At 41.1% G+C, this 25,882-nt stretch overlaps 1 protein-coding gene across 1 annotated transcript in view; it reads left to right on the top strand.

Annotated features, from left to right (window-relative positions):
- WWTR1 (WW domain containing transcription regulator 1) overlaps positions 1-16,307 on the top strand; it is a 78,885-nt gene extending 62,578 nt beyond the window's left edge. Inside the window, exons 3-6 of the mRNA XM_050902540.1 lie at positions 4,093-4,292; positions 12,849-12,982; positions 13,525-13,637; positions 14,712-16,307. Of these exons, the coding sequence (XP_050758497.1) occupies positions 4,093-4,292; positions 12,849-12,982; positions 13,525-13,637; positions 14,712-14,896 (632 nt within the window). The 3' untranslated portion in view covers positions 14,897-16,307. The remainder of the gene's footprint in view (positions 1-4,092; positions 4,293-12,848; positions 12,983-13,524; positions 13,638-14,711) is intronic.
- Positions 16,308-25,882: the final 9,575 nt, after the last annotated feature.

Consider the following 25,882-nt stretch of genomic DNA (forward strand, 5'->3'; position numbering starts at 1 on the left):
AAGAAAAGTAATTTACTCAAAGGTATAGAGTTCATTTGACCAAAATACTCTGTCTGTCCCCATGAGAAGAAATTACTTGGAGGGTTATTGAGGACCATAGCTCAGGGAGAAGTATTCCTCAGCATTTTCATATTGTCTTGTTCTTTGCCTTCTTGCATGTATAATTGCAGCTGTGATACAACATGGGTACAGATGAGCTGATGAAGAAGAAGGGATTATTTTGTATAGCAAAGGCAACAAATAGCCATGACATAGTACTACGACTCACGCCCTAGCCCTGAGTGTATCCCAGACACACCATACAGGCTATTAATCTTTACTTAACTTTGCCTGGTTCTATAATTTGCGTGTGCTGCTTAGATGAAAGCAATTTTCTTATGGAGAACTTACTATATTGTGATAATCCCTCAGCCCGCCTGGATTCTTAGCATCGTTGTTCTATTCACTCAGCCATTGACATGCCAAAAATTTAAGCACATCCTTATGCATATGAGAAGAGTTAAATTCCTGCTTAAGTGCTTATGGTCTGGCAATTTAACACCAGATTTACACTGATAAATTTTATATAATTGTACTTAAAATATTTCTTACTTATTTTAATGTGAATAAGACTAGATTCACTGCATCTTAAAATGTGGTTCCATATATTGTTTTCCCATTATGAAAGTGGTTTGATTTCTGCACCCAGCTCTCATTCCTACCTTTCCCCTCTCAGCACTGCACTTGCTAACCTTTTGGGGTTTTTATCCCTGAAAAGTCACTGATCAGTGCTGGCTTTGGTCCGTCTTTGCTGCAGCCACCTCATTTTTCCCACCTGGACTCCTACGTTGGTTGCACATAGGCAGTTTCATGGCTACCCAGTTACTTTTGCTGGGAACGGATCTAGCCAGAAAATACCTTCTTTTTATCCCCAGGCAATTTTTAGGTTGCTGTGTGGCCACAAAAATGCTTTTGCCAGCTCAGTAAAGGGGTAGCATGTGGGCAGGAACAAGCAGCTGGGTGGGGAAGAGGTGATAAACGGCAACACTCTCGTTTCATGCGGAAGCATGATGTCATTTGTGTGGATACAGCTGTTTGTGGACCACACATAAACTGAATCCGTGAAAAGGTTATATTACTGCAGGGCTGCTTTTAACTTGGGTTATTTCTTGAGCTGGATTTGCCACTGAAGCTAAAATACCATGCAGCTGCACTCTCAAATGGTTTCATAGTCTTTACGTGCTGGACCTGTGTGATACTGGATCACCCAGAAGGAAAAATTTGATTCACATCTGATGTGAACACATATAAACATTTCTGTCAAACGAAGCTGGGCAAAGTTTATGCTGGCCTAACGCCTGTGTACCTGCATTACTCCAGTTGCAGAAAGACAAGACAGTACCTGATTTGGCAGAAAGCTGGCTAGCATAAAGTCAACCTTTCAGAAAAATTTTTAACTTGGAACTGACAGAGTGAGTTAAGTTCAGCACTTTGCATTGTATGGGTATCATACATTTGATCCAGGCTGTAAAATCATCAACCCAGTTCTTTCAATGCACACTTCTAACAGTGCTTGCTGTACTGTATCCTTCAAGGTCAGACATTCACACAGCATAAATATGTTCAGGTCTGAGAAGCATAGAACTGAGTTGAGATTGCAGTTCTCATAGTACGAACAATGAGTGAAAGATAAAAAGGAAGATACAAATCTTAGTCCTTTGGACAGAAAAATATTGCATCTCTTCTAGAGAGTATTTTAGTATCTGGGGTGTTCTTGTTAAAAGGTAGGAGCTTTGTTAATTATGCTATTGCCCCATTAGTGAAAGAATCCTTGCAAAAATGTCAATTAATTTTTAAAGCAGTACATGGCTACCACTTGTAATCCAGACTGGCTTTAGGTACTGTGTGTGGTTTTTGCTGGAAATGTGAAGGTGGGGAAGGAAAAGAAGGAACTGTTCACCCCATGGTTCAGGAAAGGCATTAGGTTGCATTGCTGGGAACTGATAGATTTTACTCAAAAATGAAAAGGAGGTACAAGCAGAGGCTATGCAGTTTCCCCTCTGTGTCTCATTTTCCCCCTGTTTTTTCCAAGCCTATTACTAAGAGGGAAACATTTCTAGAGAGAACGGGTGGTTCTGTTTCCATGGCCAAGTGATACCTGCCGTTGAAGGTGCCAAATGATTATTTTAGCTTTGTGGCATGATTACCAGAGTGACTGTGGAGCTACACAAAGACTTGCAATTTCTTTCATAACAGTTCTCTGAATAAAAATGCCCATCCAACAGAGAATTCTGCTCTGATTTATAGTTTCTGAATTTGACCAGAAAAGATTATGTTGATTTAAGTAACATTAACAGTCTAAGCAACGTTAACTGTCTGAGCAGCAGCCTTCTGTCTGCAAGTGAAAGGGTTTAGCTGGTTTACTTGAGTATAAATCAGCTTTGCTTACAAAAGGTCTCATTTCTCACCTGCCATCTATGGAGTTATTCCCCAGACGAACCTTTTGAATATCCTACCAAAGGTGGGGAATTAATGGGTCATTTCCAAATCTGAATACCCTAACAGATAAGGTTTCAGTTGTTAATCAAATGTGCAAAAGACTACTTTGGTTTTCTTTGTAAGACATTAAGTATACAATATGGTGCTTGCATATCCAGAACTCACGAGAGAGTTACAAATCTCTCTATTGTGTTAAATCAGGTCTAAAATCAGACATCTTAATCTCTAATTTATTAGACCTTTTTCATTTGCAAATGAAACCATGAATTGTAAATTCAGCCTTACCTGATTTATATAACTCCTGAGAGGAGTTATGCCAGGCCTGAACTTGGCATCTTTTTTGGATTGATTTTATACAGGCTTGCATTTAAGAACTCATTAAACTCAATTCTTGCCTGATATAACTGTTTAAAGCAACAGTGAATTTGGGCAGTTCTTTCAGTACAAGATTGATAAAGATTTTTGCTGAGTTTGATAATGAAACTGGTATAATGGATTAGTAACTTGCAATTACACTGTTTTGCTATTGATAGTAATTCTCATACTGTGAACTCAGAGAGCTAACTTTACACCGACTGCATCCTGAAACACGGAATGGCTGAGGCCATTTGGAAAAAAGAGCAGTGTTTGTTCAAAAGAGACAAAGACATCTATCAAGAAAAGTTAGCAGTGATTCTTACTACTGTGCTTTTTTATTTATGAATGTGGTACAAATTCAATTTAATTATCTTTTCCTTGCATCTCACCTGCTTTGTAAAAGTAAGTGAAAGTATGTTAAGGATATTATGGAAAGATGTAGCTTCTCATAGTTTCTGGTGTCTTTTTATTGCACTGCTTTTGTAACTTCTGACAGTCCAGCTTCTCGCTGGATCTCATTAGATGCATTTTTTCCCTTCAGTTACAGTTCTCAAGCTGCTTTTCATTACTGTAATGTGTGAGTGCCTGTGAGGTAAGGAGTGCTTAAAACACTTCTGCGAGGTACAAGAATAATATTAACCCTCCTTTATAGATGAGTACACAGAGATTGTGACTCGTCCATGATAATACAGGAAGGCTACAGCCTGCCAGGGACAGGACCTCCTGTGAGGTTTGCTTCTTAACTGAAACTGGAACATCTCTCATCTGCGTGTCATTGAAAAAAGGGTGTATCTCCTTCATAGTGGTGGAAAACACACACAGTGCTCATTATTTATGCTGGTAATTATTCTTGCAATAATTAATTTAGATCTGTCAATAAAGAAAATGTTAAGATTGAAAACATTTTTACTAGCTTACTGCATATTATAGGCACACATTTGTAGAGGAATTTTCAATTAAAAAAACCTGCATGTCATTTACTACCTATCATTAGGTAAATATTTGAACATACCAGGATGAATATAAATACTTGGTGTATTGTAAGTATTCATGTTTTATACACATGTGAAATATTAGAAATCATTTATTAAGCAATTACTAGTACCACATCTTGCCAGATGGAGTAGTTATCTGTCATTTGAAATACAGTAATTCTAATAACTCTATACTGTAAATGAGCAACATGTGTCCTAGGCCCTCTGTTATCTTAAAGTACAATTCTACTTAACCAGCCATGATTTATTTTCTTTCCCACAGTCATGAATCACCAGCACCAAATAACACCCAGCACAGCCATGTCACAGCAGAGTCGTCCTCCCCAGACTCCGCAGCCAGGGCTGTTGAACTTGCCCAGTGCACTGACCACACAGCAACAGCAGCAGCAGAAGTTGAGGCTCCAGAGAATCCAGATGGAGAGGGAGCGAATTAGGATGCGTCAGGAGGAGTTACTGCGACAGGTAACGCCAAGGATACTCTTTATTTTGTTCAAGTGCCTTTAGTTCAATGCATCCAAATTTTTACCAGGTACAATTAGTAGCTCTGTTACTTTATGTCAAGATTAACCATTGTTTTAGGTAAGGGTAACCAAAAAGCTAATATAAATAGAACATTTCATTTTTTTCTCTAAACTAGCATTGAACAGAACGCAAAATGGCCATCTGTCAGGAGTTACAGTCCTGGTGTCTTTCTTACCAGCTATAATAGTAGTGTAAGGACCAAATTCTGTTCTGCGTCTGTTTGTAAATCTAGAGCAGCTATCACTGATTAATTCTCAGTTTAACTTGGTTTGCATAGTAGACCGTGCTCGTGCTTCACTGAAGATAAAGGCAGAACATATGGAGTTGTTCTTGACTCTGATCCCAACTCTATAACTTGCACCCTTTGCCTTTGAATTAAAATAAAATCACATTCACATCTTACATGAGTACCTCTGATTTGAAGACTTTCCAGAGATGGTTCTTTGTGGATGTTTTGTTTATTGTTCTATTTCATAAGTTTCAGCTCCATATAATGACTCATATTGTACAAAATAGATATGTAACTTCCTTTACACTGCCTTAAGGAAGTAAAAAGTTTTAACAATTGTGTTTCTTCTGTTACGGACAACTCCACTGGTGATGTTGTGTTTAGTATGGCACATTAATCAGCTTCCTTAGAGAAAATAAATAACCTATTTCTCTCAGGAACAGTGTGAACAAAGTGCATTTTATCAAGAATAACACCATTATTGGTGGCCTTGTAAATGCTGCAGTTACAGTTCTAAGTACCTTTAAAAATAGTAACTTTCACAAAAGCACAGAATCACGGACTGGTTGAGGTTAGGAGGGACCTCTGGAAGTCGTCTGGTCCAACCCTGCTGTTCAAGCAGGGTCACCCACAGCCGGTTGCCCAGGACCATGTCCGGACGGCTTCTGAGTACCTCCGAGGACGGAGACTCCACCACCTCCCTGGGCAGCCTGTGCCCGTGCTCGGTCACCCTCACAGTGACAGAGTGTTTCCTGGTGTTCAGAGGGAACCTCCTGTGTGTCAGCTTGTGCCCATCGCCTCTGGTCCTGTCACTGGGCACCGCTGGAAAGAGCCTGGCTCCGTCCTCTTCGCCCCCTCCCTGCAGGTGTACATATACTTGGGTGAGATCCCCCTGAGCCTTCTCTTGCCCAGGCTGAACAGTCCCAGCTCTCTCAGCCTTTCCTCGTAGGAAAAGCAGTGGGCACACATTTTCCCTAGCCTTTCTGTTGTCACCTGGGTACTTACAGAAGCCTTTCTTGTTGTCTTTGACTCCCCTGGCCAGAGTCAATTCCAGCTGGGCTTTAAACCACTCTCGTGGTTTAACCCCAGCCAGCAGCTAAGCACCACGCAGCCGCTCCCTCACTCCCCGCCCCGCTCCCAGTGGGATGGGGAGGAGAATCAGGAAAGAAGGTAAAACTCGTGGGTTGAGATAAGAACGGTTTAATAACGAAAGTAAAATATAATACTAACAATAATAATAATGAAATAATAATAATAATAGTAATAGTAATGAAAAGGAATATAACAAAAAAAGAAGCAGGGGGGGGAAAGGAGAAAAACCCCAGTGATGCACAATGGGGTGATGCCCCAGCAGTGATCCCTCCCGCCAGCTCCCCCCAGTTTATATACTGGGCATGACTTTCCATGGTATGGAATACCCCTTTGGGTAGTTCCTGGCCATGCTCCCTCCCAGCTTCTTGCACACCTGCTTGCTGGCAGAGCATGGGAAACTGAAAAGTCCTTGACTTAGGATAAACACTACTCAGCAACAACTAAAACATCAGCTTGTTATCAACATCATTCTCACACTAAATGCAAAACACAGCACTGTGCCAGCTACTAAGAAGAGAATTAACTCTATCCCAGCCAAAACCAGGACACTTTCCTAACCTCATCCCTGCGTGCTTGGACAGCGTCTCTGTATTCCTCCCAGGTTACCCATCCTTACTTCCATCTTCTGTGGAAATAATAATTTTGTGGAATTATTATTTCATGCCTTCAGTCCTTTTGCCTTTGGGATTGTACCATAATTCATGGTTATTTTAGGGTAACATTTGTTTATACTGTATTTAGAAATACAGTATGCCATTTCTTTGCAGCAGGTAGAAGAAGCATGTTTGTTACTGGGCTAATGATATGAATTGGCTGAACTTTTCTGATGATTTATTAGAGAACCATAAGTTGCTGTAATGTTTTGAAATGTTAGTGACGTGTAAAATGCAAAAAGAAGCCTAAGAAAAATCCTCGCACTTAGATGCCCTCTGAGGAGGAGTACCAGAATATATGTCACAGGTTGACTAGCCGCAAGCAATGAGGAGTGATGCACTTTTTCTTCCAAGTCTGGAGGAGAATAACAGAGAGAAAACACATTAGTGATGAAAACAGACTGGAGCATCTCAGTGACCTCTGGAAAACTTTGTGGGTAGCAAAGAAAGGGACACATACATATTTAAAACCTTTAGATCTGAAATAGAGATCTGGATGATCAAGCAGATTTACCAGAAGGGAGATGTGCTCACGAAGGATTTGTCATCTTTTAGAGGCAGCAGTCATGAAAACCTCAAATTAATGGCCAGCTGTTTGGTTTTCTGTCTGCAGCCTTTGAATGTTGGTTTTGCTAAACATGTTGGGCTTTGGGTTTTTTTAAACGTACTATCTCAGTAAAATTAATGGAAGAAAAAGTCTTTAATGTTTGTGATGATTGAGAATTTGAGGTGCTCTTTTTCTATGCTTTTATTTCAGAACAAATAATTTTTAATTGCATTTTACCAAAACATCACTTTTCAAAAAGTAATAATAGACGTTATTACAATCACTCACCAAATGAAAGGTTATTAGAATTGTATTGAAAGTGCTTTTTTTCCTTCATATACAGAAAATGCAGTTTGATGTGGGTCTTTATACTAATACAGACTTCTAACAACAAGACTATGATTGTACTTTTCTTCCCATGTACAAACTATGTAAGTCAAATTTCTCTCCAGTTACACCATTAGAACCTTAGTAACTTCATCTTGTGCAGACAGAAAGACCAAATGTAGGATGAATGTACATACTATCATATAGTAGGCTTTTGTAAAAGAGAGATTGATAACAAAATGAAAATGGATGTCTGACAAGTAGAATCGCAAAAACATTAGTGAGAATATTTGTCAAAACACTTTGCAGCAATATATTTGCTTCATTTATATTTTTTACTCTTTTACCTCCTTCCTCTAAATATATGTATAAGAACTTAAAAAAAATAATTGCTTAACAAAAGTAATTAACAAAAATTCATTAATACGTTTTGAAACTGTACAGCACCATCTAGCTGCATTTAAAAAAAAAGCATTAAAATTACGTCCTTTTATAGTTCCTGCAGCAACACTTGGCTATCTTTGCATGTGATTATTCCCATCGTCTTTGGTGAATATCTGTACATGCCCAAAGTTAAGCAAGTGCTCAGTGCTCTTGCTGAACAGGGGTGAAAGGCAGATACGATTCAACTAAAGTTTCTGAATTTTTTTACCTGCTCATGTCAGGGCTGAATTTGACTTCATGGTTCAGACCTGAATCTGGAAACTGTACAGAAACCAACATCTTGTGCCCATGTTCAATTTCCATTACCCTTAATTTTTGGGAGTTACATCATGAGACATTACCTGTGTGTGCAGAACTATATTCAAGGTGGTGGTTTCTGACCTGAGCAGTGATCTCAAGTCTTTTGCATACCTTCTCCTTTACTATCAAGAGCTCAGAACATAATAGAGATAGGTGTGGGCAGAGAGTGGGGATATCTGGTATGAGCTTAGTCATAATTGTCATCATGCTAATAACGTGTTTAGCTATTTTTACTCTCTTTGGCTCTGTTCTTGCTTCAGGACGAGCAAATTAAGCTTCAAAACAGTTGTGCCATTAACACAAGGGGTGGTTTCCCTGCTCTGCTGACTGTGTTTTACTTTGAAACTAATACACGCACAACACTGCAGCTGTACCGTACTTAATCAAGCCTCCAGCTTATTATGCCCAGTACCACCCTGCCCTATGGTGTTTGTTTGAGCTCCACATTATATAAAGCAGGACAGTATCACTTTGCATTACTTAAGTTTTCAGAACTGGTGTAGCTCTTGGGGAACAACATATTTGCCACCCAAGGAAAGCAAGATGCAAAATCCGTCCTTCCTAACAGAACTTTGTGAACTTCCTGCCAGTAACCTGAGCGCTCCTGAACCCTGGCAGCTGAGAAGAATGTGACAAATCCCTCTGGAGTCGTCAGCGTTCAAGTACAGTTACTCCTGCCCTGACCCTTCACTGCCGCTTTTGCTTTTCTAGTGTAACCTATCTAAGGGAAAAACGCTGAGTAAATGTGCACACTGCTGCTAGCAACTGCGAGGAGGTGCAGAGAGTTTGAGTGAGAGGGGAGGAATTCTTTTGGTGGGTCACAAACTTCCTTTCAGCCTGGCAGCAGCTGCTGGCTCCCCGCAGCCATTCCTGGCTGCAGCTGCTCGGGTGGAGCAGCACACCCAGCCGGGAGGAGTAGGCAGTTCTGGAAGCTCTCTGCTGAGGGAATTTGTTTCCTTCTTTGTCCTCCTCTTCATTTAGTTGGTAAAGCCTCTAGAACTGCGGACTGAGTATATGCAAGAAGGGCAGCATTTCAGAAAACCAGTATGACAGCTTCTATTTGAATGTTTCCTTACTCAGTTTTGTCATTCTGGAAAGAGTTCATTTTCTTTCTTACTGATTTGTTTTTGTCAGCTTTCCAAAGGAAAAGGGAGAATCTGCTTGCTGCTCAAGAGCTTCTTGGATATGGAAGTAGTTAGAGGTGATGTCAGTAAGAAATCTCTGAAAGGGTCCTCTTCAGAGGGAAGATGTCCAAGCACTTCTCTGTGTGCCCAAGTGCCATCTTGCATCTTTTTTGGAAGGGTACAAACAGTCACAAAAAAGCAGCACTTCTCAGAGGTTCCTTTCAGATCCCCCGATCCTGTTCCATGAATTTGTGCACAGAAAGATACAGGGGCTAAAAAGAGGCTGTAGAAGAAGCGGTGTATGGGGATGCAGAGGAAGATTTATCACTGTTTTGTCCTCGCAGAGTAGAACCTTACTGGCCTGCTACGGCCTGAACAGAAAAATGCGCTGCTGTGCTCTTTCCACTGCAGAGACTGGCCCATAGTCTGATTTATTGATGGCACAGGCAATATCCAGATGTCTCACTTTCCACCCTAAGTGTGAGGACTGGTAGAAAAGGAATTGCAGTGACTAGCAATGTAAACTCACTATAAAAATGCCCTCGCTCGTCTCTCGCAGCTGGAGATGACTCTTGGCCAGTAAGCATGGAGCTCAGTTCGGTTCTGCCAAGGAGGGTTCCAGGAAATGTGACAGTGAATTTCTAGATTTGTCTGGCATACAGCTAAAAGGGGTTTACATCAGAATTGTGTTCAGAGGCAGTGAATAATTCAACTCGCTGCAATGCTTTGAAGGTTTTAAAGATTTTTGCAAAAAACCACTGATGAAGCTTTTTGACATGCCTTTGTGATGTCAGAGTACTGTGGGGGATTTTTAATTTATTTAGTTTTCTTATTTATTTTGAAAATCCCCTTTGGGTTTTTAAAACGGCGTATGCTGTAGTGCCAAGCAGATCATTATGGGCGTTTGGTCCTTTTTGAAGGAAATGCGAAGGATTGGCTCTGCTGACCAAGAGGAGGCACTCCTGCAGCCCGGAGCTGAGAGCTAATGAGAATAGCTAAGGCTGCCCTGGCAGCTTGCAACTGTAACGTTGCCGTTCACAGGGCTGCGACAGGTCTCTGGTATTTTTTGCCAGACTTTTCAACCTAGGGTAGGAGATCACTGAATATTCTTCTTAAGAACCTTGTGGTCATGCTTAGAATAGAGAACAGGACATAACAGGCTATCGCACAGCTTTTGTGATTATGTAATTGGTCCATTACTATTGACCATTGCTGTAGTAATATCAAAGAAGCGAAGAAGTCTAATATCCGTAGCAGTACTAAAATTGTAATGTTACTTCTGAACAAATCGCCTGCATCAGTCAGCAGCATAGGAGGAGCATACTTTAATGTATGGTAGAGCCAGTACTCTGTTTGCTTCCCCAGCCTAATTCTGACTCCAGTATGCAGGAGTCTGTTGTTCTGTATTATAAAGTACACACTGAGTTAATACTGCAAGCAACGTGCAATATGTTGAAACAAAGACAGGGGAGGTGCCACACCATTCCCCAAATGAGAGTAGATCAAGTAACTTTATAATAAATGTAGCGTTTCTTGCAACAAAGAAGAGACAGGAACTTAGATTTGTAAATGCCAGTGTGAGTCTTTCTGTAGGATGCTGGAGGCTTTTGAGCTCACAAATTGTCTTGCTTTGCAAGGCCTGTCTAAATCATGTAGTAGACTAATCATTCATGGAATGGATTGTTGGCTCTGCTGCAGTTAGCGGTTAGGAGGGCCAGTTACTGTACCTGGGGACACGATTAATAAACCTGGGTATGAAACTCTCCGTGTTGGACCAAGCAGTAGTTGGCACCATGTTTTCCAAAGAGATCACTATCTGAATTCCCTCATTGCATAGGTCAGCTGCAGGACAGAAAACAGCCAGCCAGCATTAAGGTCTGCAGATACATGTGAAATTCACAGCACTTTGTGCAGGAGCAGTAAGTCCAGTGTCCTGGGAAGAACGGACATTTTGCAGTGCTTTCCGATTTGTGGAAGGCAGTTGAAAAAGCCGGTCTGCCCATTTTTTGAGGTTTGTACATTTTCACAGACTCCAGCTGATTTAATTATAAATGGAAACATCACCATTAGAATTGTCACTTGACAAATGTAATGATATACATAAGCTATCATACATCAGCTATTAAGAATCTTCAGACTATTTATTCTGAACACTTACTAAATAATGATACCATCTAATGTAAATTTTTATTTATCAGTGAATGTATTGATAATTTGATTATAAAGGAAACATTGCATTAATAGGTGCCAATATATGTTAATTCCCAATGAGTAATTGTTTACATTATTCATGAAGAGACCAGACTGGTCCTTCTCAATGAAAAAATTAATTGAAAACATAGTAAAACATCATATTCTAGCCTCAAAAACATGTTAATCTTTTCTGTACTTGGGAGAATGAATGACTGATTCGGTGGAGAAAAGTTTTCTACTAGGATTTAAATGAAATACTTCCTTTGCTTATTTCATTAAAAAAAATAATAAGGTTGAGTAAACTAGGTAAAAAACAGATACGGCTTTATTATTTTAAGGCCTTAGGATATTTGTTTGGAACATCCCCGTGGAACCAAACAACCTTTGTATAGACCTCTGTACCACTAGATGTCATGATTGTTTCACAGAGATAATGCTAGAAGAATTTATCTTTCAGGAAGAGTTCTGAAACAAGTTTTCCTTGGCTCTAATTGCTCGTTTGTCATCCTAAAGACAGTGTACATGAGACAGGTCATTAGGCAGATGCTTATTATTAGGCAGAGAGTTCATTCTAAAGATTATTTGGTCAAAGTGTTGGTTCCAGTGGTTTTCTTTTAACATGTTAAGTACTTTATGGTTGCAAGTGATATTCTTCTGCTTTGGTATGTAGCAAACTGTGTCATCTAGTAGCAACTCACATAGTTTCAGTGCCTGATTTTGCTCTCTTGTGCACCAGTTTAAACTGAGAGCAATTTCACTTAAGGTAAGCTGTTAGATACGTGGGAGATTAAATTTGAGTCTGTAGGTTTTAAACTGCTTTATTATTGCTACTCCAGCTCTCAGAGAACTTTGCCTCACTGAACATTAAACGGAAATTGTAATTTGAGTGTTACACAGCTCTAGTATGCATGTGAAAACCCTCAGCTAGAGTTAGCTGGCCCATGAAGCATGGACAGGCTGCCAATAATCAGTTGTAATGTGCAGGCCTATCAGTGCTTTATGATGAGGTGACACACAAGGTGTCCAAAGTTATAACATAGGTAATTTGATTTTGTAGGGATTATCTCTGTGGCCAGCAAGGCTGTAGAGGTGCAGTCATTCTGCAGGTAGTTGTGCTTGTTCAAGGCTTGACTTTCCCCTGCTGTCTGCCACTACCCCTCACTAGAGGTTGCCAATGTGACAGCTCTGCCAGTAAAGCCATTTATATGAGCATTTCGTGATCTGCGTCACAGAAAAAGAGTGAGGATAGTTTAAACGGGCAAACGGGCTCTCTGGTTTAGTGTGAAGCTGATTAGAAAGTCCTCAAACACATCTGCCTGCTGGCTGAACTATGGGACTGGCTTCCAGCCGTGGTAGTAACTGAAAGGTAGATTCTGCAGTGTTTTAAGCCAGCACAGGTGGATATGAAAGATGCTGTCTGTCTACATTATGATTTTCTTCACACCAGTGTCAACAGTCATCAGTTACATTGTTTAGAATTACTTTCCTAAATAAGATGTGTATATATTACATGTTCGCTTGTTACAAGACTGCAGTACTTCTGAGCTGTTGGAATAACCCTTCCCTTGTATTTATTTGGCTTTTCAGGAAGCTGCTCTATGCAGACAACTTCCCATGGACTCCGAAAACATGGTCCCAGTTCAGACAGCTGTGAATACACCTGCCATGACACAAGACATGAGGCCTATTACAAATAATGGATCCGATCCTTTCTTGAACAGGCAAGTTCATGTCCTCTTCATTAGACAGTTGGTTCTGTTGCCTTCTCTACACTTTTAAAGCTGTCTCTCTAAAGTAGTTTCCTATATCATCTTCTTTTGTACTTACTGTGAACAGGGGGTATGGCTGAGTGGCTGACCTGAAATCTTTCAGGTTATACTTCAAGAAGGAATCTTAGAAAAATCAAACAAATGCTAGCAGGTGGTTTTAATTGTACTGTAGGTATATGTAGAAGACTCTAGGTAGAATAGGTACGTTACCTAAGTATAAATAAACTCCATTTTTTTAGGCTATCAGAACTGGTTTTGTCCAGAGAGTTATATATACATGTGTGTATTTCAAAATTTAAGAGTGGCCTCACTTCAGTTGCTTTATATTTGGGCTGATGTAAGATGACCACATTAGTGGCCAACAGTTGAGAATGAGGCTTAATGACTCAGTATTTAACCTTAATCTACTGTGCTGTCTTTTTTCAAACACCATGATCAGGGACTATGTCTACCAGAACATCTTTACTGAGGCTTTTTCATGTTTCAATTTATAGTGGGCCATACCATTCCAGGGAACAGAGTACAGACAGTGGCTTGGGATTAGGATGCTACAGTATACCAACGACGCCTGAAGATTTCCTCAGCAATGTAGATGAGATGGATACAGGTAGAATACTTGTTTTCGCTTGAAGTATAATGATATTGATAACTGTGTTATAACCAGTAATGTTTTGTAATTGCATAACTGAACGATAATCTCTCGCTTTCATATGCAAAAGAACAGACTGAGACTGTGGGGGAAAATGCCTAAAAGGTACTTAGTGCCTAGAAGTTTCTCAGCTTTAACTTAGGTCCAGATTCTACCCTTTTACCTTAGACTGATATTAAACAAAATAAGTAAAAGTTGGAAAATGTGAGCCTTAATTTGTGTTTTCATACCATAGTCCAAGGTAGGAGGAGTAAAAATCTGGTCTTGGGTTACATTCTTGGTACAAATCACTGCGTTTTCTGACTCTGGGACATCAATCTCATTAATAAGTCTCTTACAACGGCAAAGTTGGATTTGCCTTCAAACAGAATGTATTTTGCTAGTTTAGGTTTTGGTATGTATTTATTTTGTATCGGTGCCCTCATGGTGTTTACAATACTGAAATAAATTACTAGGAAATCAACAAGTTTTTTTCCAGATAGTGAAATTCTCAGCACTTCCTCACCTCAAGTTCCTTTTGAAGTCATCAGAAGTTCTAGATGATGCAAAGAGTGAAAGGTTTCTCTATTAAAGGTTTTCATGCTCATTATTAATGTATGAAAAAAGTAATACAGTATTGAGGAGCTAAATTGCTGTGAAACACTTTTTTCAATTGTGTCTCATGGACAGCATTCACCCTTGTGCAGAGGGCAGGATAGAGGGTTTACCTAAGACCTAATTGCATTGCTCCCTGTGCAGACTAGTGAACTTTGAACTATCATGCTTCCCAAGCGGAAGGTCAGAGGCTGATTACTTTGAACCCTGCTGGAAAGGGCCTTTTGTGCTTTTGAGGGAAAAGCAAGGACATGAAATTAACTTTCAGAACAATATGCATTCTGCAAGCAAATATGGTTTTGAGGTAACGTTTGTAGAGGATAGGAATGCTCACAAGTGCCTATGGGGAAGGGGGAATCTAATTTGTATATCAATTGTGTTGTTTTAAATTACCCACAAGAGTTTGGTATTTCAAAAGTTCTTCTTTACTTTTTCTAGGAGAAACCATAGCACAGACAACAATGAACATAAATCCACAACAAACACGTTTCCCTGATTTCCTCGACTGTCTTCCAGGAACAAATGTTGATCTTGGGACTCTAGAGTCAGAAGACTTGATCCCTATCCTCAACGATGTTGAGTCAGTACTCAACAAAAATGAGCCCTTCCTTACCTGGCTGTAATCATTCAATGCTGATTGGGCCTACAATGCAATTCAACATTTCTTTTTCCTCTTGAGATAGAGGTAGAATATCTGAAAATCCTCAAGAGATACACCTTACTGCCTTAATGACTTTTGTTACATCATCGTTATGGTCAGTTTAATCTCTGCCTGGATTTGATTGACACTAATTTAAATATAAAATACATATATATATATATAAAAATACATATATGCATACATATTTCTTCCTCTTTAAAAAAAGCACACTACTTTACACATCTGTATACTTCTTTACCTTTTCAGACCAGGCAGAAATCTTTCACTTCAAGTACAGAAAGTGGGTGGTGGTTGTGCATGTGCCTGACTGATCTCCTAGGTATTGAGCAACATCACGAACCCTTCATGAGTCACAAAAGCTAACTACTCTGTCACTTGGTTCAAAGATCGTGCACAGCATCAGACCGTGAGAGCAGTTTTATTACTATGTTTATGACAGTAGAATCACAGAATGGTTTGGGTTGGAAGGGACTTAAAGATCATCTAGTTCCAACCCCCCTGCCAATAGTATCAGAAGCTTTTTTTATCAACTTACTTAAGCTTTAAAATTCTTTCTTTCGTTCTTAGTAACTAACTGTGCTGTATGGAATACAGATTAAATCTGATCCATATCAGCCATAATAATTCTCATTATATTTTTGTAAAGGCACAAATAGTACTATTGCAGTTTCTTTTTTTCAGTATATTACTGTATAGTTTTCGGAAAATAAATACTTGCAATCTGAAAGTACCAGAATTGTTTAGCAACGTTTTTACACTACAATATTGTTGCAAAATAAACCAGACTGGTACTGACTGCTGCCTTTTAAAAACAAAGCAATGTATTATAAACAAGCATTTTTTAAAAAGATTTTAGATTTTGATGTTTATTATATTAAGCACTACAATTTTGTAACTTAACGTATGAACAAACAATTTTTTATATATATAAAATCTGTGGCAAATATCTTAAATGCAAAACCATGCTTTTAAAATCAGGTCTGGAAAATGTGGCACAACTTGTTAATGTCATGTAGTGGGGAAAAAACCTTGCTCATACTGTTTTCAGTAATGTTTTTAACTGACAATGTCAAAATACATGTAGTTGTATACATGAAAAAAGATGGTAACTTTATCAGGGCAATGCTAAAGCAGTATTGTGACTTGTCTGGTAAAGTTGCTTAGTTCTTCAGTCTTTCGCTTCTTGTAATTGGTGTACAGGACACAGGGCGTGTTCTGTGTATTTCTACCTATTGTATATCCTACAAGTACTTTTATCAGAGGTTTGGGACTGAGAAGGCATCAAGGACATTAAGCTTGCAGTTCCCCTGAAATGCAAATGACGTCCTAAAATTCTTAAATATTTTGAAATTATATTATTTATAATCTATGAATTTAAGCTTTTTATATTGAAAAATATGTCTTTTTATGAAAGGCATTAAAACTTTTCTCTAAGCTTAATCCAGGCTGTGTAGAGAGAGGAGGAGATGTAGCACTCAGTGTAAATGTGTGTTTGCCAGGTCTAATAACACTTAACAAGATCTTACTGATGCACCAGAATATCGATCGCTAAAGACTTTTTTCCATCTGGTTGGGTGAAGGTAGGTGAAAAGGTCAGAGATGAAGTGATGGGAATATGGAGTGGGTTTGGAAGACAAGTGATTACGTAACAAATGTAGATCCTTGCCGGGAAGGGTGGCTGCAGATAGGGATACACAGAAAACGCATCGCCAGTGTTCAGTAAAAAACACAACAGAGCTTGATACAATAAACTGCCTTGTCGATGATGAACCGCTGGGTGTACATGATATCCGAAGACGGAAAATAAAAAGCACACACAGCAAAGTTTTGAAAAAAGATGGAAGGCAAAGACGTACAGTCGTGAAGTTGTATTACATAGGGAAAAGTAGCTCTTTATATGTTGGGTTGTTTGGGTTTTTTAATAGAAAATGAGATGTGACAGCAGAGTTGTGTCTGCACAGAATTTAATTACTGAAGGGGCATTGTGTTTCTTTTATTCTTTTGGAGGGGTTATTTGTTGGGGGATTTTTTTATTATTTTTGCTAGTGCTAACTGTTGAGATAGCAGAAATTTCTTTTCAACAAACAGGGGACCGGGGAGGGCTGACCGATATTACTGTAATTATGGTTAATCTCTCTCTTTTAAGAATTTCTTCAGGTTGTCAGCCTAAATGAAAAAGAGATGGTCCTAAGGCTTTGTTCTTTAGTGACATGACTGACTTTGGTAAAAGAATTGGAGATTTTTTGGCGTCTAGTTGTGATGCCAACTTGTAAGGCCGACTCGTCAGCACTGAACGACTGGCCTAACAAACTGAAAGCCATTGGTGCTAGAACAATTTACAACAGCTGCAGATCTGAGCTCTAGCATGATTCAGTTGATATTGCTCATCATTAGATTATGTTTAGAAAATGCAGTTTGTTCATTTGCTAGTAAGTCTGTACTATTGTAAATTTAAGTTTTGTCGTAATAAAAGATACTCGAAGCAGGTCAGGTTCTCAGCTGGTGTGAATTAGCTAACCTCTGTTGACTTCTGTTTGGCTACACTGATTTTTATCAACTGAAGGCCATACTTCTTACAGTGAAAACTGATGCAGTTTTCCAGTAAAGTCACATAAGATGTTTATCAGAATTGTGAAGCTACAAACTTGATTCCTCTTTCATTGGTGTTTCAAGTGGTTAAGTGTCTTGGTTCAAAGACCTTAAAGAGGTAAAAAAGTCAGTAACTATGTTTCCATATTACTTCCATAATAAACCAGCTGCAGATTTGGAACAGGAGGGTGCTATGTGAAACAATGCTTCCAGTGTAAAACAACTGCCATAATCTTAGGTCAGATCTTTACTCAGTCATGAACCGAATCATGGTTAAGTGAACAGTGCTTCTTTACACTGTAAGCTTTTCATTTTTGCAGTGGAGAGGATGGATCAGATGAAGTGCAGCAACAACAAAATTGGTTTTTAAAGTTCTCTTTTTTTAAAAGTTTCTGGCTTTAAACAGGCTTATGGCAGAACTTTTAAGTATTCAAAGCATATGTAATTCTTATGAAACTAAATTTATTGCTGACAATATTTCACTGTACTATTTCAGGTTTTGAACATCTACTTTACTAAATGTACACTGTCTGCTTGTAGTATAAACACAGTAAATGTGCCAGCTGGGCAGTTTTACTGTTGACCATCACTGAGGGTGGCATACATAAGTCTTGGTGATACAGACGTAATGGGACATTGTTAATCACAGTTTGTATTCTGGTAATACTGTTCGAATGTAACTTGGGGAGGGCTTGGGTTTGACTTTCTGACAACAAGTGCTATTTGGGGGAAGGGAAGGATTTAAATGTCTGTTTTCAATACAGAAAAATATGGGTGTTCACATAAACTTGTTTCCTAATATACTACATCCATGTACATGCTAGTACTTTAACTTTTTTATTTACTTTTTTTCATTTTGTTATATGACATGTGTGAGCATTTGTTTTTAATTTTGAGTACCTTGCAACAGATTGTATGTATCAAAAGCAATCAGATCAAACTGTTGTATCTAGGGTTTGATTCTGTTTTTTTTTATTTCTTTGATCTTGTACATGAAAAACAAATATAAATGAACTTAAAGATTTTGGATGCATATTGGTTTATTACATTGTTTCTTTTTTTTCTTTGGAGGATTTTAGTATGTGCTTCCCAGGGAACTGTGTAACACTGCTTGGAATAAAGGTACAGATACACTATTCTGTGCAAAAGGCATACATTTTTAATTAAATGATTGGCACGTAGCAAATGAAATGGGTTATTTCACCATTATGGTTCAGTTTATTAGTAGTTGTTATGGCCATTAGTGGTGGTTACAGTTTTACTCGTAATGCTTACAGCATGCTCCCCAGTGCCACCATTACTTACTTCTTTTAGCGGCACCTTGTAATTGATAATTCACTAACACAAATGTTTTGTTACGATTTGTTTAATACTGTTATCTCTAAGCAGAAGAGTTAGCACCAAGTCCATTTGCTGTTAAGTTCTGTTTTGGGGACTTAAATAGTGCATTGTTTTCAGTCTGATCTCCTATTCAAGAAGTTTCTTAAATTCTGCATTAAGAAAATGCCTGTCTTCTTTCCTAGGAACAAGCCATGAAACCTAAACATCCTGGGCTTGTATTTGAATATCTGGTCTTTACTGTCATGGTACAAGACATGGGTGATTTAAGATCCAACACAACCGTTATTATTAATTACTTTCAATACTCTTCCTTGAATCATTCGCTTACATAATTTATTCTAATTAATTGTTGGAGTGCTTCTCACAATATCTTGTGTTTATGTAAAAAAGCTCTGGAACCTCCACCAAACAGAAATGCAAAGTGTATTAGCTTCTGGCCCTGTTTTGAGAAATGCGTTTGTTAATTCATGGCTTATTTACTCAGGAATATTAATCAGGTTTCTTTGGCAGAAACACTGAATGTGTGTTTGTTTGTAAAGGTCATTCAGTTTGTTCCTAATGATGCCAACTCACGTCTTGGCAGGTTTCTCTCTTTCCTTCCAAGCTGCTCAGCGGTGCTCTGTGCAGATTGCCGCTCCTGTGTGTTGTTACCTAGGAGCTGTAATAAAACCGTTCGTCAGGGAGGGATTTCCTGAGATTGTGATGTACTGAAAGCCCCAGTCGTTTCAGAAGGAAGCATGTCAATACTCTGGCTTTCCAGGCAACAACTTAATGTAGCAGTCCTACCGATGGGCCTTCTGTTCTCGTTTCTCTGTGTGAGTTCAGAAAGCCAATTCGGGCTGCACCAACAGCTGCACACCAGCCAAGGATTCCAGTGCCGGTGTTTTCTTCTGGGTCAGTGGTGTGCACATCACCCCTGGGACTCTCACCTCTCACACCGCTTTCCGTAGAGCTCTGTCGGGAGGGCATCCCGACAATGTTAGTTTCAGCGTGGTACTTCAGTTAAAATCTTTCTTACGCTTTTTTCGTACCTGGTCCTCAAAGCTCGCTCTTCCCAGTATCATCAGCAATGCCTGTGTCCCCCACCAGGTACCTTTTAGTTCTTCAAAATGGGATGGCTACAATCGCAATATTCCAGAAAAATTAAGACCTTGTGTTGGGGGGAGGGGGGGGGGGCTGTTGTTTTGTTTTCTTCTGAAAACAAGCTTTCTTGCAAACTCTGGTTTACCGAATTTCCTCAGGAGAGCGCGGACGGGCAGAGCAAGGGGCCCGGCCCCGACCGAGGCCAGCTCGCTCTGCCCAGCCGGGCCGCGGCCTGCCGGGCCCCCCCGCCGCCGCCGCCTCAGGCGGCCGCTCCCAGGGCGCCCCTCGCCGCGGCCCCCGCCCGGAGGCGAGCGGAGCCGGGCCCCGGAGCCGCGCAGAGGCTGCCTGCGGCTCCCACCCTCTCCTCAGGAGCGGGGCCGGCAGCGGGAGGAGGCGGCGGGCGGGGGAGGCCGCGGCGCCTCCGCGGGCGCTGGCCCCGGCCGGCGGGACCGGGCCGAAGGCGCGGGCGGCGGCTCGGCATGCGGGCGCTGCCGCTGCCTCGTTGGCCCGACCTCCCCGGCGAGGGCTGGGCCGGCCTGGGGCTCCCCGGCCCGGGCGGGGGGGGCTGCGCGGGGCCGCGCCGGCGGGGGCTGGGGTGGCGCCGGGCGGTGCTCGGCCTGCGGGGCCTCTCCCCCCGCCGCTGCCTCGGACGGGCCGCAGCGGGCTGCCGGCTGCGCCGCCGCCGCGGCGGACTCGGCGGGGTGAGCTGTGGCGGGGGCCCCTGCCCGCTGTCCCGGCCAGGAGCCCGGCGGGGTGAGCTGTGGCGGGGGCCCCTGCCCGCTGTCCCGGCCAGGAGCCCGGCGGGAGGTGCCGCCGGCCCCGGGAGGGAGCGCTGCGGGCCGGGGCTGCGGGCCCGGGCTCCGGGGGCTGCCGGCCGGGGCTCCCCGCGCTGTCCCCCGTCCCGCACCTTCCACCAACCGTGAGATCCCACACCGGGCAGAACTTGTACGCGCAAAGGCTGTGGAGACCTTTTACCGGCGCTGTTTTCTGCACGTACCAGAATTATGCACATACCTAGCACAATTAGTTAGTAGATTGTGTATTTTTCAGTGCCTACTAATGACTTTTGTCGGTTTGGGTTGTTTGGATCCACAGGTGGGAGCAACTTGTGTTTCAGCAAAGGGTCCTGCAGCAAATGAGCAGTGACCGGTGGAGGATAATGGTGATGCTTCTCGGGTGAAGATGTCTGTAAGAAAGTCCCGCTGTATTGGCAGAGCTTTTGTAATTTCAGTTAGAACGAACTTCAGAGGTGTTTTATCTGGGTTTTTATTCATGTCCATCGCTGTGACACCAGTGTCCGCCCTCTGGGGTAAAGACCCCACCCATATCACTGTCACAGAACAAGTCAGTCTCCCCATCATCGGGCAGCAGGGTTGTTCCAGGGTTTGCCGTTGTTTGCCTTGTTGCTGGTTACACCATGAGTAACGTAGAAGCCACGAAGGGGGAGCTGAAGTTGAACTGGGGGCAGGTGATGAACATTCAAGACTAGAATGATGTTAGGAAATAGCCTTTGCTCTTGGCTGGGCACATGTCTTTTAACTTTGCATATGTTACTTCGTAATTTTAGAAACAAACCTTTTGCAAAGAGTTGCCAGTTAAATAACACATCATTCCCTGACAGGTGACACTGTACTGTGGTTAATGTATCATCTGGTTGCAGTCTGTTTATTGGAGACAATCAATAAAGAGAGCTCCAACTGTATATAGTTGAGCCGTGCAGGGGCACCAGTTTTGTCAGGCTGAAGTTGAAATGTGTGGGCTCAAAATCACATGCATACACTCCATATGTTGTAATCTGAGTTGTTAAATAACCTATATGTTTCTCTGTATGTAAACTCTCAGCTGAAACAATGCCACGCAATGTCAAAACTGCCATGCTCTCAGCACCCTAGGCAACCACTGACTGAGCGGCCAGTTTTTATGGGTGAATAATGAAGCTTCAGATAACGTACATCTCGGATTTCACAAACGATACTAATATTTTTCCTTTAGGCTACTAGGATTTCTGTATCTGTATAAGCATATATGCTGACATTTGTACACGCTAAAACTGTGTGTGGTGTTCAAGTTGGTCAGGACTACCGAGGTCTGTTTTAACACTTTCAGCTCTCCCTGTTGGTGGTTTCTCTCTTCCCATCATCTTTCTGTCCCTGTCTAGCGCTGTACCTTCTTTACCTGTGACTTCTCTCCCAGGAGTACCACTGGCCCATTATATCTTTCTCCGTTACAACCATTGGTCCCTCTCCTTGATTTTACTGGATGCTTCGCTCAGTAAAAACACAGAGAGCAACCTCCAGTTACTGTGGAACTGACACTGGAGGTAAGTGCGATTCCCTTGCAATGCAATGCTAGGGAGAGCCTCAGATGTTAACCATAACTGACTAGATTTAGGAACACTGTTGTTGGCACTTCAAAATGCTGGATCAGCTGAGTTGCTGGTTCCGGTTCATTTACGCTTGTTCAGTACACCCCAAGACCAAGGTGCAAATGCAGTCCAGATCACAAGATGAAACGCGTGTGCCTTGTCTCAGTATCTGCTATATATTAGCTCATGTTAGAAAACCACCGTGTAGTTGGGCATCGTAGAAGCATCGACTCATGAAGCACCCGTTGTTTTTAGGCATCATCGCTTCCTGTCTGTTATTTCTTACCCCAAGTCTCCCACAAAGATTTATGTATTCTGTTTATTAATACATCAAAATTCTACACTATGCAGCCACCCGTCCCTGTGTTGAATGCTGATGAGAAACATTCCATGTTCCCAAAGGCTTCATATAAATAAAACGAGACAAATGCGAGATGAGGTGCTGGACAGCTGCTAACCACAGATGAAAGAATAGATGTAAGATGGTTGCATCAGTGGGTGGTGATATAAAGGGTACTCTCAAATTCCCTAGCAATGCAGCAGAACAGGTGGGAGAGACAGCTGTTTCTAAAGAGGTTTTTTTATAATTTCTTTTATCATCTTGCACAAGGTACCACTGAGGCCACTTTGCTTTTATTAATGTAACTCTTAGTACCTAAATCTAGCTATTTAACATTTTTGCATATTGCTCACCAGCTTTTAGTGCTTCTGAAAATTCAGTTCTGAATATTTAGTTCTTCAGTTTAGTTTATTTAGTTCTTTCAGTTTAGTTCTGTAGTAGAATATTCCAAATATTTAGTTCTTCAGTTATCTCTAGTATAGATACAGAGTACATGAAATACATTCTCTGAAAGCACAGGCCACAGAATCGTTATTTCAGGAGAAAAATTTTAGGGAAGAGATGTGGCAAGTACACTGATGAACTGGAAGCCTTGAGACATCCAGTCTGGCAAGCTGGTTTGTGAAAATTTGTTTTAGGAATTTCTTAAGAAGCATATCAGTTGATCTGAATCCCTCAAACTTCTCCAATCCCTCTTATTTCCTCCTTGATTTCTTTGGGAAGTAGTTTTTTCTTTTTAAGTTTTAAAAGACTAGTTCTTTCTAAAAAAGTATTTTTGCCTTTCAGCTCTCTGTTGCCTTTCCTATCTCTTTCATAGCACTGTGCCAAACACAGCTAAGCTGAACTTCTGCAAAAAGATGAATAAATAGCATTTGCACTCATGTATAGATTGGAAGCTTTAAGAAGAGGAGTTACGAGCTACTCAGCTTGACTGAATAGAAATTGTAACCTGTGTTGAAGCCACAAGTCCAGTGTTCAGCTTCTGGAAAGTTGTAGGAGAAGCTGCAGGAGCACAACGTGAGTACTGAGTTGTGGAAGAACATCAGTTATGATGAAAGAGTGAAAATTGTTTGTTTTGTCAGAGGTGAGGATTGAAACATGACGGGAGTCTCCAAATATGTAAAAGTTTGCTGTGAAGAGGAAGACTTTTCCGTAAGCCCACTGGGAATAGAACAGCTTTGTGGCAGGGGGGTGCATGATTACATATTAAGAAAGTCTGTCTAACTTTCAGAACAGTTAGCAGTGTTATAAAATGCTGAAGATGTTGGATCTCTGAACACAGAGATTTTCAAGAAGAGTTACACAGATGTCTTACAAATTATTTGTTGTTTGCACTGTCTAGGCTCCCGAGATGCCTCCCAGACCTGTTTATCTGTGACTCTAAGTCACCGCATCACCTTTGTTAGGCAAGAGATCACTGTTGGTTAGTGCCGTGAACAGGGGGTTAAAAGCCCTTTTATTTCACAAGTAGAAATAGATTTGGTTACTTACTGTGAATATTTCTACATCATTAAATTATACAGGCTGCGCAGTTTCTGTACAAGAGAGATTCAAGACAAGGATTACAGGTATAGGACATATTTCAGCATGTAAATAGATACATACGTTGAAGTTTTAATTGAGTTTTCTCATCACATAGCTGGATTTAAATAGCGTATGCCCTCTCCTTTCCATGGGTACCAATTTTATATTGTGTCAGAGATGTGGAAATTTATTTGATTTTCTAGAAATGAGGCCTCATTTACCATTTGTTTGGAGCCAGTGTTTGAAGATGATGTTCTGTACGAGAAATCAGCTTGCTCTCTAACAAGACCTGTGGGATTCACAGCAGTGACTGATCGGGTTGTGGCTCATCCTTGTCTTTGTAGCTAATGAACTTTGCTGTTAGAATAAACGGCTAGGGCAGCGTGCCTGTACCTGGAACACTGCTGCTCTGTCCCTCCCATCTCGGAGCGTGGTGGGGAAAGTTGAAAAAACTTCAAGTAAAGGTCAAACAACTTCTGTATGAGGAACGGCTAAATATACTAATGCTCCTCAGGCTAAAAAAAGAGGCAACTGAGAGGAGATACAGGAGAACCTATGAAAATAGGTATCATGGGGAAGAGGGGACAGGGCTGGCTCTGTACTCTTTCTTGCAGGCAAGAACCCGGAGGCCTCGAACGAAAGGACCAGGTGGCAGGGGCAGAACAAAGGAGGTTCTTCCCACAAGATGAAGTTAGACTGTGGAAGGGATATTGTGATCCAAGAGACAACTGGACAGCTTCATGGAGAAGGAATCCCTCAAGAAGAGTTAAATGCAGAGATGGAACCTTTGTCTCAGGAGGTCCCTGGGGTCCAAAGAATTGTAGTCTGGGAATGTCGCTCTACAAGCCTCCTGTATTCTTATACTTTCTGTTTTCAGTTTCATCTTGTACAGCCGCACTGTGTTGTTACATTCCCTCTGGTGAGAGTGACTGGAGAAAAGCTGATGATGGATTAGTGAAGAAGCCAGATCCCCACCGTGCTGAGAAATGGCTGTGAACTGGCCTTTCTCTCTGAATTCCTGGTGTGAAGCAGGGTATGGTGGTGTCCACGCTGACTCGTAACACCTCAGACAAGGGATCCACAGCACTCTATTCTTTTGCCTGTTACTTTGACCCTACACTTACCTGCACAGCAGTGCTGCTGAATACAGCCTTCTGTCAGACACAGTCAAGAAAAGAGACCTCACCATGAGATTCATTCATCTCTTTTGTAAGTAACAGAGACTCTATTCACAGAGAGCGTTTTAATCACAGCAGGTCTGGAAGAGAGAAGTCCTCGCTTTTTCATGTAATGTAAATGTACTCAAAAAAAGTTAGACTTGTGATATTTCCATCTGATAAACCTCAAAAGAAAATAGACACAACTGCATTACAGCTGAGCTTGTACCAGCATCATTCTGTGATCCCCGGTGGGAAAGCTGACTCAGGAGAGAAAATACTTTGCCTGAGAATACCCTGTTTTTAAATGGAAGCTGTTTTACAAAAATAAATGTGAATGTGAGAGTTGAATTTCATTTATTTTATTCCATGATGAGGGGTTTCAGGAAGGCTAGAAAGGGAGTCAGGGCTTCATAATGTCGGGGAGGGGAAGTGCCCTTCATTCTCATCTTCTTAGCCAGAGACGACGCATCTGAGGGCTGCTTTATGGAACGGTTGCAAAAGGGAGCCTCCCAAGATAAGGAGGGTTGTCCGCAATATTCGTGTTCT

Source organism: Gymnogyps californianus, chromosome 10 (assembly GCF_018139145.2).
Source record: "Gymnogyps californianus isolate 813 chromosome 10, ASM1813914v2, whole genome shotgun sequence".
NCBI lineage: Eukaryota > Metazoa > Chordata > Aves > Accipitriformes > Cathartidae > Gymnogyps > Gymnogyps californianus.